We start from the raw sequence: 11,330 nt of genomic DNA on the forward strand, positions 1-11,330 counted from the left end.
CTCTCTCTCTCTCTCTCTCTCTCTCTCTCTCTCTCTCTCTCTCTCTTTCTCTCTCTCTCTCTCTCTCTCTCTCTTTCTCTTTGTCTATTCCTCTGCAGGCTTCCTGTCGCTGTCCCTCGCAGACCAGATGTCCGTGCTGCAGTCCGTGTGGCTGGAGGTGCTGGTGCTGGGTGTGGCGTACCGCTCGCTCGGCTGCGAGGACGAGGTGGTGTTCGCAGAGGATTTTGTCCTTGATGAGGAGATGTCACGTGTCGCTGGACTGACGGAGCTAAACGCCGCTATCAGTCAACTTGCTCGCCGCTTCCGGGCACTAAACGTGGACCGAGAGGAATTTGTCATGCTTAAAGCCATCGCACTCACTAACTCAGGTACTTACACTTGTGTTGTTGAACAGCTGTGCAGACAAATAAGAAGCAACATTTACTTGCATCTCATAGAACTCGTATCAATCTAAGGAGTACAGAACTGTTAGTTGTGTTGTGGGTTTTCACATTATTATTGATCATATAAGGGGGTCCTGCAGCCTTTCATAGTGGAGTCACCTTGCCTGGAATTCAAAGTACCTCTGCTCACGTCAGAGGAGATTATTACATTTTTCTGAAATTTAATCGCACACTTATTAAGGCTCAGTGCTCGCCACCTCCGCTAACACATTTCTTGGGAAACCTTGCACCTGACTAAGTGGAATATTAATAACGTATATGAAAAAGTCCACTCAGTTTCCAGTTTATTAGGTACATCATTAGGCAGTTTATAGCTCGAGCTAATTGTCGTCATGAAGGTTTTATTGTTCAGGTTCAGCCGAAGCTGTTTTAGAGAGGTGTTCATTAAACTTTATGACCTGCAGTTTGTGGTGCTGCTAAATTGTATTATGTTACACAGAGAATTGTTGCTAATATTCAGAGTACCCTCATTGATGTAATCTCAGCATAATGCAGTGCAGTTCAACAGCACCACAAACCACAGCCATCAAAATGAACAATGAACCAAAAAATAGTTTAATTAGTTTTAGCTACGTGTCCAGAATAAGCCGATGACTACTGTGCACGTATACTTTCCTGTCTTGATCATAGTGGCAGCTTTAAACCTACTAATTGATTGGTGCAATACGAGTTCTTGTATTAGCGTTGTCTACAGTTGTGGGATTGTATGTCCTACCATATGTAAGTAGCTGCTTAGTCATCAGTGATCAGTCCTCATCTAACTGCTAAGTGTGTCAGTGGTAGCAATTGAAGCAGTAGATTAGCAGGAAGAGGTGAAGACAATGTATGTCGTTGAGATGTTTAGCTTGATGGGATCACGTGCATGTCAGCAGCCAAAGGCCCATGACAACATGAGAACACTCTCGCATAGCCAGTGGTAGTGCAGTGAAGGTTTTTTTAATAAAAAATAAGAAAGTCTTTAGCCTTTAGCAGGCAGATGTGCCAAAGCAGAAACACACAGGATAGAGCAGACATGTGTGCAATAGTTGTTGTAAGGTCACTAGTTCCACCTTTATGTCGTCTTCCCTGATAGATTGACTCAAGATTACTGTCAACAGAAGATCCTGTAGCATGTCCTGCTTGCACTACACATGCACTATTTGTGTTGTAAATAAAAGGCTCCCATTAGTTTGTATTTGTGGTAAGTCACTGGGCAACACACTCTTTCTTTCTGTGGCAAAAGCTATGTAAACGCCCTACTCAATGCCTTACCGTGTGCTCCCTGCTGTTCTGTTAGACTCTGTTTACATCGAGGACACGGAGGCTGTGCAGAAGCTGCGGGACCTCCTCCACCAGGCCCTGCTTGAGCTGGAATGTCAGCGGCGCCCGGACGAGTCCCAGCGGGCAGGACGCCTCCTTTTAACATTGCCTCTCCTCCGACAGACTGCTGGTCGTGCTCTTACCACCTTCTACAGCATCAAGACCCGCGGTGGCGTACCCATGCACAAACTATTCCTGGAGATGCTGGAAGCCATGATGGACTCTCCCTAGAGCGGAAAGCCAGCAGTAAACAGGAGTCAGAGAAAGACCCAATGAAGATCTAGTCTTCAAGACTGGATGACTGGTTTGTGAGAAATGAACGATTTTATTAGAGAATTCATAGTGGGGGAAATGGTCCTTTTTTTTTTCCCCTTTTTGCATAGGCTATACATGAAGAAAGGAAAATAATATGAGAAAATAAAAAAGCTCATGCATTCATGTCCCAAAGTGGGCATTGGTTATTTGCAGAAAGACTTCCGTAAAAGGCTCCAAGAGCGGCGACATTTAACACGAACGCCAGAATACTTCTCGGTTTCAAACATTTTCATGGTGAGTTCCATCACAGCATTGATGTGCAGTTGCATAACCACTGAAGAACACCATTTAGGTACCCAAGAACAGACTGACGTGTGGCTTTTGAACTTTTAAAACATACGTACCCGGGGGGGGGGAAAGACAGATTAACACGCACATGGAGTGCTTGTATTTACTATAGATTAGTGTGCCGTTGTCGGCAAATTCATAGGAATTACTTGCAATATGTTAAAAGCAATATAACGACTCGATTGTTGTCTGTCACATTTGAAATGTGGATAAAAGGGTGAGACATCTAGTTATGTGTGTGTGAGTGTGTGTGTATATCTGTAGTTCTCCACTCTCAGGACCCCAAGTGCTGATTACTGAAACTCCCGCTGGTAGCAGAGGGAGTGGTTTGGGTCTGGGATGCCAGGTGAGTAGATCTAAAACACTGGCAAGAGAAAAAAAAAAGAAGAAGGAAAAAAAACAAAACACCAGCACTTTTGGGGTTAAACATCGGAGTTGAGAACCACTGATGTACGTAGTTGGTGCAGGATTCTTTATACGCGGTGGTGCAGTTGATTTGTAGTCCAGGAGAAATGCATATGAAGACTGTGTAGAGTGCTCTACTTGGAAGGTAATATATTCAGTGTTAGACGGAAGTCCTGTTGGCACACAAACAACTGGTTTCCATGCAAGCAAGCAAGCGTGTGCGTCCGTGTGCAGCCGAAACCAATGAGCCACACTGAGATCAGGGAAGAACGCAACTCTTTGACAATAAAGCGCGAGCAACAGTAGTGGTCCGAAAATAAATGCATATGCCTCATCTGCTTTTTTTTTTTTTTTTTTATACAGTCCTCCACCACTAGATATAACCACTGTTTTTGACTTCAGCAGCTGTGCTGTTCAAAAACAATCGTCAGACCTATTTGATTCGTGGGCTACAACACTAATCCATACGATTGATAGGCCACTGGTGAGATTTCGCTGCATTTTCCGCAGTCGTGAGGAGCGTTGCATAAAAGATCTCAATCGTTTCAATGAGAGATCCCTCCTTTGTATATGTGCATCTGTTGAAATGAAACTTGCAAGTGTCCGTTATGGGCTCAGGACAACAAGAAATGCAAAATATGCAACATCTTCCATTTTTGGATGTTGAAAACCTTGTCTGAAAACATGCTGAAAGTCCCGCAGGTTTAAAAAACGTACAATAGAAATGATCATTATAGTAAGCTTCACATGCAATGCAAGGCTGCGGTATCTGATGTCAAAGTCAGATCGAATATTTAGCAGCCAAAGGGCCGTTAATCATTCAGCCATGTACAGCTCCATTCAAATAAACAGAAACATGCAATTTATAGTGGACGACGATGAAGCCAGCAAATGTGATACAAATTCCCCATTACAATTATATCTGTGCAGCTTACAGTGCTCTGGAATTTAAAGACTTGAAACTTGCTTTTTCATATATTTTCCTTTCTAGGATTCAAGGGTATTTTATTTACATTGTGATACTGTTGTGGGTTTGGTATTGAAATTAAGCTTTCCATTCAGGATAATATAAATACATTTTTTTTTTTTTTTTTTTATGTAAGCAGTTGTGTTTTTTCTGAATCTGATTGTCATTTTAGGGATCAATTTTACCTGGCTCTATAGATCTAGCGGCTTGGTGAGGCTACAGAGGGCTACCTCAGGAGGCAGAGCACGCCGGGCGGCCAAATAACTGTGGAGACAAATGTAATTCTTGATCTTTCGATTTGTCAACTTCAATTTGAGCATTGGGTTCATTGAACGTCTTTGCAGTTGTTAAAAAAAACACCCGAGATCATTTATTTCTTTGTTTTCATACGGTATATGGCTCATTATTCATGCTTTACAGCTTACATGTTCCTGTTTTCGAAGTAGAGCTGTTAACGTTTCTTCATATTGACTCGGCCATTTACACAACGGAAGCTTTTTCATCAGCGTGCAAATATGTTTTAGGTACGGTGGGTTTCGGAGAGAAGGCAGGGTCATCTGCAGTGTCACTGTTAAAATGATACGGTCATTTGTAGTTTTAATAAATATGTGCGCATTAATATAAATGAGCAATACGATAAATTACCAAACCTCACACATTTCCTTGTATAGCCACAGTGTACATGTAACAATGCCAGTTATAATGCAGAATAGCTACTAAACGTTATATTATTTAGAAGTTCAAATCAATGTTTGTATTTTGAAAGACTATTTAAATGATTAAATTCTATTTTTTACTCAATTTACTGTTGTTTGTTGACACTGCTTTGTTTTTGCGTGTGATATTGGCTGTGAATTTATGTGTGTAGATTTTCTTTTTCTTTTTTTTTTCCTTTAGATAAAACAGTTTGATGTCCTTGTCTAAACATGTCCACATAACAATCACTGTGAAAAAAGTGAGATCATCCACTGTCTGACGCAACGGGGAGTGGATTATTGTAGGTGCTTTGTGTTGTGTAATAAAAGGACACACCACCACCACATATCATTGGTCTCATCTCTCCCTGTGTATGTTGATGGATGCGTGTTTGTGTGCATTAGATGAAGACTGCTGTTGAAACTGTCAACTTCATGACTTGATGAATTTTGACCATTTGGACACACTCTGAACTGATGATGAGGGACAGTCCTTCAAAGATTGTACCCGAAACGCTGGACAGACTTCAGATACAGCTCCTGAGCATGATAAACGAATACTGGAGAATAAAAATAATCCATGGATGGTAGTATTTGATTCCATGATTGAACAGACTGCCATTGGAAACAGTTTGCCTCCATGGGTTTGTGTATTCATGTTTGCACCTCTGACTGCAGGTTGTGTCGGTTTTGTGAAACCGCATAGGAGGCTTTAACCTTTGCGGCTGCATTAACATCTCATGTAGGCTTGTTAAAGAGTGTGCTTGAGCTGAAGTATTGCAAAGGCTCAGAAGTTACTTTTTACATTAAAAACACATGATACACCTACATTCATATGACACGATGCAGTACTACACTGCTAATCTACCTAGTAAACAAAGTACCTGAAATTGGCTCCACTTTAACAAACCAATCAAAATGTGCTCTTTTACTTAGGCAGCATTTTGAATTCAGACTTTTACTCACAATGGATCATTTTTAGATGATATGATATTTCTACTTTTTATTATAAGCACTTCCACAGCTGCGCTTTTATCAATCAGTCTAACAAATACTACATTAGGCAAGTGACATCCTGGTGGCAGATGGCGCAGTAAATAAAGATTTAGCAGGCCCAGATCTGGAAGCTAGGTTAAGTCCCAGACAGACAAACTCACTGTGGGACACTAGTGTAAGTAACAGTGAGGTAAGTCACAGTGACAGACAGGCTGAGGCAAGTCTGAGACAATAAACGCAGCACAGGACATTCACGCCAGCGGCTGAAAGAGCGAGCCACAATGCTTTCAATCACGAGCACCATCATCGTACGCACCCGTGTTCTCCAGCGCGTGAAACTGCTACACACTACTGTCAAAATGCCGATTCAGGTGAGAGTCGCGAGCGTTGAACTAACGTTAGCCGTGTGCGCCACATAAGGTTTAAAGACAGAGGTGTCGTTTTATTTATTTTCGTAGAATTAACGAAACTACACTATGCGTCGCCTTCTTCCCTGTAGCTCACCATGCTAGCTGTCCCTCTGAAACCCGTCGCCATCACTATAATGAGCCAGGAGAGCTATAATTTATTTGTTTGTTGACTCTAAACCGTGTCTGTCCTCTGGGCACATTACCAGCAGCCTTTTCATCAACACCTGCTGGTGCATTGAACGTAGCATTATGCAAACTATCAATGATTAACATCTTGCTGTTGTCTGGCTGCTCCCATGCCTATTTATACATTACGGAAGTCAGTCGAAAACCGATACAGACCTGCGTAGTTAACATTAACTGGGTTAACTTGGTCTTAGTTTGTTTGTTTGTTGTATTAGGCTAGGTTTATTGGCGTCAGTAAATGTATGTAAAAGCACACGTAACGTATTGTTATTCCTGAAGTCCTTGAGGAAGTTAATTTACAGCTAGTGTGCCTGAGCTTCACAGCTGCAAATATTGTGACCTTACAAATATTGTTTAGATTAAATGCATTCAAGGGCATCGTTAGAGTGATATAAATTAATTAAATATCGTTGAAAACTGTGTGTTAAAGTGTCGCTTATTAGTCGGTCAATGTTGGTGTTAATTTGAGTTAAGGTATTCAACCATTTTAACGAAACGCATGCATCTATATTTCTGGTGATTTGTCGCCCTCTAGTGGCAACAAGTGTGCAAGTGTGCGCCTATTACGATTACAATTTCTATCCTGTTCAGATTATTTACTCCATCATTTGCTAAACCCCCATGCTCATATCTTTCATTATATTTGTATAATTTGACAATGTGGATCTACTTTCTTGCATTCATGTGTACTTAATCCCCAACAGGTTGGTGACAAGCTCCCCTCGGTGGAGGTCCAGGAGGGCGATCCAGGAAATAAGGTGGCCATGGATCAGCTCTTCAAGGGGAAGAAGGGAGTCCTCTTTGCTGTACCTGGAGCTTTTACCCCTGGTTGTTCCAAGGTTGAGACCACGCTGTCGTCTCTTGTTCGCTGTGTCTTGCTGTGCACCATCATCTTTGCAATCAGCTGACGTTGTATTTGTCTTGTTGCTTTCAGACTCACCTCCCAGGTTTTGTGCAGCAGGCTGAGGAGTTGAAGAGTAAAGGTGTGCAGGAGGTCGCTTGCATTTCTGTCAACGATGCATTTGTCATGGCTGCCTGGGGAAAGGAGCATGGGACAGAGGGCAAGGTATGGAATGTCATTTTTGGTGCATTTTGGAAATCATAATTAATGACACACAACTGAGCTGTGAGCTTACTGCTACTCTCTTCTGCAGGTTCGAATGCTGGCTGATTCTACTGGAGCTTTTACAAAGGTAAAACTAAATGTCTGGTGTATCTATATACATATACATCTGTTCTTTTTCCTGTGACTGTGTGTACTCATCTGTATTTTTCTTTTTGCCTCTTAGGCAGTTGACCTGCTACTTGACAGTGATCAGATTGTGCAGGCACTTGGGAACAAGCGATCCAAGAGGTATTGATCCTTTTGCCAATTTCAGTTTTTCAGTATCTCTTTTTTTCAATTTTTTTCCCCAATTAGTGCCAATGTAAACTCATGACGTCTCAGAAATCACTCCCTATTTACTGTTATTGTGCACAGTATTAACTGTCCACAATTGTATTTGAGTGTCTGAGTTTGGAAGTTTACATATAAAATAAATTCTGAAATGGAGCATGTGGACCAGAGGCCAATGCTAACATAACAGTATTTCTAGAATAACACTGATTTTATCATTAGTGCATTGAAGTCAGTGTCTGGCTTTTACTGGTACATTTGAAGTCCATAGCTACAAATCCTTGTGTACTTGATCCTGTGTTTCAGATATGCTATGCTGGTGGAAGATGGCGTTGTGAAGAAGATCAATGTGGAGCCTGATGGCACTGGACTGACCTGCAGCCTGGCTTCCAATGTTCTGTCTGTGCTGTAGGCTTATTTAGAGCTCATTAAACCACAACTGCAAACACAGAATCACTGTAAAAGTTGCATTAACAAAGTCCAGTACCACCCTGTTCAATCTTTCTCCTTTTCCCAAAGACGGATGCAAAAGTCACATGACTGTTATTAATGCGCACAACTATGACATGAATGGCAATCCAAAAGAACTGCGTTCCTCCTCTGTATACTGATACCTGTGAGCAAATAAAATTCCCCCTAAAAGCAATAATTGTGTTTTTCTTCTGTTGTTCATAGTGAAAGTTATTTGGTGTGTGTGTGTTATCAAAATGTCCCACAGCTGTGTTCTTATGATGAATGAGGACAAAATGCTACATGTGCATCCTACACACCCATGCAACATCAGATTGTTGAAGCACACTGTTATAATTATTGACAGAAATGTATGCATCACCTTCACCACAAAACAAGGACTTTGCGGTGGCATCACGTACACTGAAATCCATTTAGAAGGATAATCACCAGTGTAGCGGCGTTCTGTTTGTGTTCATTATTAAGCCGCAAATGAGCTGCAGACACAGTGACTTCATTTTCTTACGCGAATGACAGGAGATCTTTCAACTCTTTTCCTTTTATCTGTATTTTATGCAGAAAAGCGTTAAATAAATACACTAATAATATACTCTGTCACACGGTAGAAAAACTATATGCTCTTGTGCCGAATGCAGCTCTTCGGTTTTGCACCGGATGATGTCATTACATCACGAAAAAAGGGAGTGTCAATCATTAACATAAATGCTTTTCAATATGTTTTACATATCTTTAGTTCCTGCACAATGAGCATAATTCAGAAATGAAATGGTTAATAAGCCCGAAATTCCAGTTAACTAATATATACACTTCTGGCTCTTACAACCAGTCTTTGATATTATGTTTGTCGTAATTTTAAGAATTTAGACGCTTGTATTTATGTGAATGTCACTGATGTATATGGATTATTGATTTGTCTGTGGCTGGGAGAGGTATATGAAGAGTAAACCCCTTAGAAGTCTTACTTTTTTTCAATTTTCACACATCTACACAAAATTGGGGTGTGTAATGATACCATGATATAGATATAGAGCCTCATAAATGGATAAAGTAGGTTACTCACTATTAGGTAGCTGCTGTTATGATATAATACAATTTTCAAAGTTATTTTAATGACCCAATATAAGTTGTTTACCTATATCGCAGGCAACATTCATCATGATATAAGGCTGGATCGATGGTAAGCTACTTGTATATGATCAGAAGTTGCTGCCTTGTTAAGAAGTGACAAAGCACGGCTGCTCTGTTTATCCTGTAAGTCAACAATCAGGGAACCACAGTAACGTAAATACGCAAGAAACGGGCGCATTGCATTGTGGTCGCCGGTGCCTGACGGAAACAGAAACCACACGACTCTCCAGCCAACTAAGCAAATACTTAGCCAGGACGGGACAATAATTGGTAAGTTAATAATACTCCGCCACATTACACGTTGCTGTCATTAGCTGAAACATGCTGTAAACAAAACGTAGCACCATACGACGACTGTTAAGAGTTACTATAAATGGCTACTGTGCAAAGAAATTGAAGGCGCCTCAATTCTGAGCTAACTACGCTACTCTCACGCGTCACAGTGCTAACTTAACCGACAACGATTTGCTGAGGATTATCACGTTTAAAAAAAAAAAAAAAGAGACAATGCCCCCTGGTAACAAGCTGCTGTGACTCGTGGGGAAATAAACGATAACGCAGTCTGAGTCCAGTGAAGCTCGTTGTGCTACAGTTGTTAGCACTGAAATGTAGTGCGCGCTCAAATCAACGGTGGGTGTACCCTGACCCGCATTGTTGCTATACCAATGTGTGTAAACAAGTGCGTGTTTATCCAGGTTGAAAGGTGTATGTAAATACCATGCAAACATTCACATTATTTAAATATTGACCCAAATAGTAATTCATTCTGCAGCTCGCACGTTTGCGGTTGTCGGGTGCTTTTGTCAAAACAAAGGGTTTTATTGCCAGATATGTCCTAGCTTCCACCAACTTTCAATTGATTGGAATATGTCCATCAGCGGTCTAACAGTTGGTCATACTGTATTTAACACCAGGTTAGCCTCTCAAGTCGGTGTACAAAAGGTGTAATGTTACAGCATACAGTGCAGTCAATGGCGGTGAAAGTAATGACTTTAGCAGAAACATAACACTATTTTTAGCACGAACACGTCCCCTTCATTCAAATCCGTTCATTGGGTGAGCACCAGGACTCATTGCCCAGTTTAATCTTCTTTTAAATTAGGAGCATTACCCAGTATTATCGTGACACAAGGCAGTTATAGTTAATGGAAGTTTGCTTCAGGAAAGACCTTCCACCAGGAAAGATATCAAGTGTCTGCTGATGTCTGTGGGTTGTAGTCTTAAATCATATATATCTATCTATCTAGATCCAGATCTAGATCTCTATATAGATCCAGATCTAGATCTCTATGTAGAGATCTAGATCTAGATCTCTATGTAGAGATCCAGATCTAGATCTCTATGTAGAGATCCAGATCTAGATCTCTATGTAGAGATCCAGATCTAGATCTCTATGTAGAGATCCAGATCTATATAGATCCATCTATCTATCTCTATATAGATCCATCTATCTATCTCTATATACATCCATCCATCTATCTCTATATAGATCCATCTATCTATCTCTATATACATCCATCCATCTATTGAGATATATACAGTGGGTACGGAAAGTATTCAGACCCCTTTAAATTTTTCTCTTTGTTTCATTGCAGCCATTTGCTAAAATCAAAAAAGTTCATTTTATTTCTCATTAATGTACACTCAGCACCCCATCTTGACAGAAAAAAACAAATGTAGAAATTTCTGCAAATTTATTAAAAAAGAAAAACTGAAATATCACATGGTCATAAGTATTCAGACCCTTTGCTCAGTATTGAGTAGAAGCACCCTTTTGAGCTAGTACAGCCATGAGTCTTCTTGGGAATGATGCAACAAGTTTTTCACACTTGGATTTGGGGATCCTCTGCCATTCTTCCTTGCAGATCCTCTCCAGTTCCGTCAGGTTGGATGGTGAACGTTGGTGGACAGCCATTTTCAGGTCTCTCCAGAGATGCTCAATTGGGTTTAGGTCAGGGCTCTGGCTGGGCCAGTCAAGAATGGTCACAGAGTTGTTCCGAAGCCACTCCTTTGTTATTTTAGCTGTGTGCTTAGGGTGCTTAGGGTGTGTTTTCTCCACACATACCGCTTAGAATTAACGCCAAAAAGTTCAATCTGACCAGAGCATCTTATTTCTCATAGTCTGTGCGGGCTATGCGGGCTTTCATATGTCTTGCACTGAGGAGAGGCTTCCGTCGGGCCACTCTGCCATAAAGCCCCGACTGGTGGAGAGCTGCAGTGATAGTTGACTTTGTGGAACTTTCTCCCATCTCCCTACTGCATCTCTGGAGCTCAGCCACAGTGATCTTTGGGTTCTTCTTTACCTCTCTCACCAAGGCTCTTCTTCCACGA

The 11,330-nt window shown here is 41.1% G+C and overlaps 3 protein-coding genes across 5 annotated transcripts in view; all 3 read left to right on the plus strand.

Moving 5' to 3' along the window:
- Window positions 1-4,759, plus strand: part of esrra (estrogen-related receptor alpha) — a 16,201-nt gene extending 11,442 nt beyond the window's left edge. For all 3 annotated transcript variants that reach the window (XM_031857142.1, XM_031857141.1, XM_031857143.1), the window contains exons 7-8: window positions 99-368; window positions 1,720-4,759. In XM_031857142.1, the coding sequence (XP_031713002.1) occupies window positions 99-368; window positions 1,720-1,973 (524 nt within the window). In that variant the 3' untranslated portion in view covers window positions 1,974-4,759. The remainder of the gene's footprint in view (window positions 1-98; window positions 369-1,719) is intronic.
- Window positions 4,760-5,452: 693 nt separating this feature from the next.
- On the plus strand, window positions 5,453-8,046 carry prdx5 (peroxiredoxin 5). The gene is made up of 6 exons (XM_031857146.1): window positions 5,453-5,779; window positions 6,709-6,843; window positions 6,939-7,070; window positions 7,159-7,197; window positions 7,294-7,358; window positions 7,707-8,046. Exons 1-6 carry the CDS (start codon window positions 5,690-5,692, stop codon window positions 7,810-7,812), a joined length of 567 nt encoding a protein of 188 aa, XP_031713006.1. The 5' UTR covers window positions 5,453-5,689; the 3' UTR covers window positions 7,813-8,046.
- Window positions 8,047-9,191: 1,145 nt separating this feature from the next.
- The window catches only part of banf1 (barrier to autointegration nuclear assembly factor 1), a 4,999-nt gene continuing 2,860 nt past the window's right edge, over window positions 9,192-11,330 (plus strand). Inside the window, exon 1 of the mRNA XM_031857497.1 lies at window positions 9,192-9,269. The gene's annotated coding sequence lies outside the window, so the exon portion shown is untranslated. The remainder of the gene's footprint in view (window positions 9,270-11,330) is intronic.

Source organism: Anarrhichthys ocellatus, unplaced genomic scaffold (genome assembly GCF_004355925.1).
Source record: "Anarrhichthys ocellatus isolate YVR2014 unplaced genomic scaffold, GSC_Weel_1.0 scaffold18, whole genome shotgun sequence".
Classification (NCBI taxonomy): domain Eukaryota; kingdom Metazoa; phylum Chordata; class Actinopteri; order Perciformes; family Anarhichadidae; genus Anarrhichthys; species Anarrhichthys ocellatus.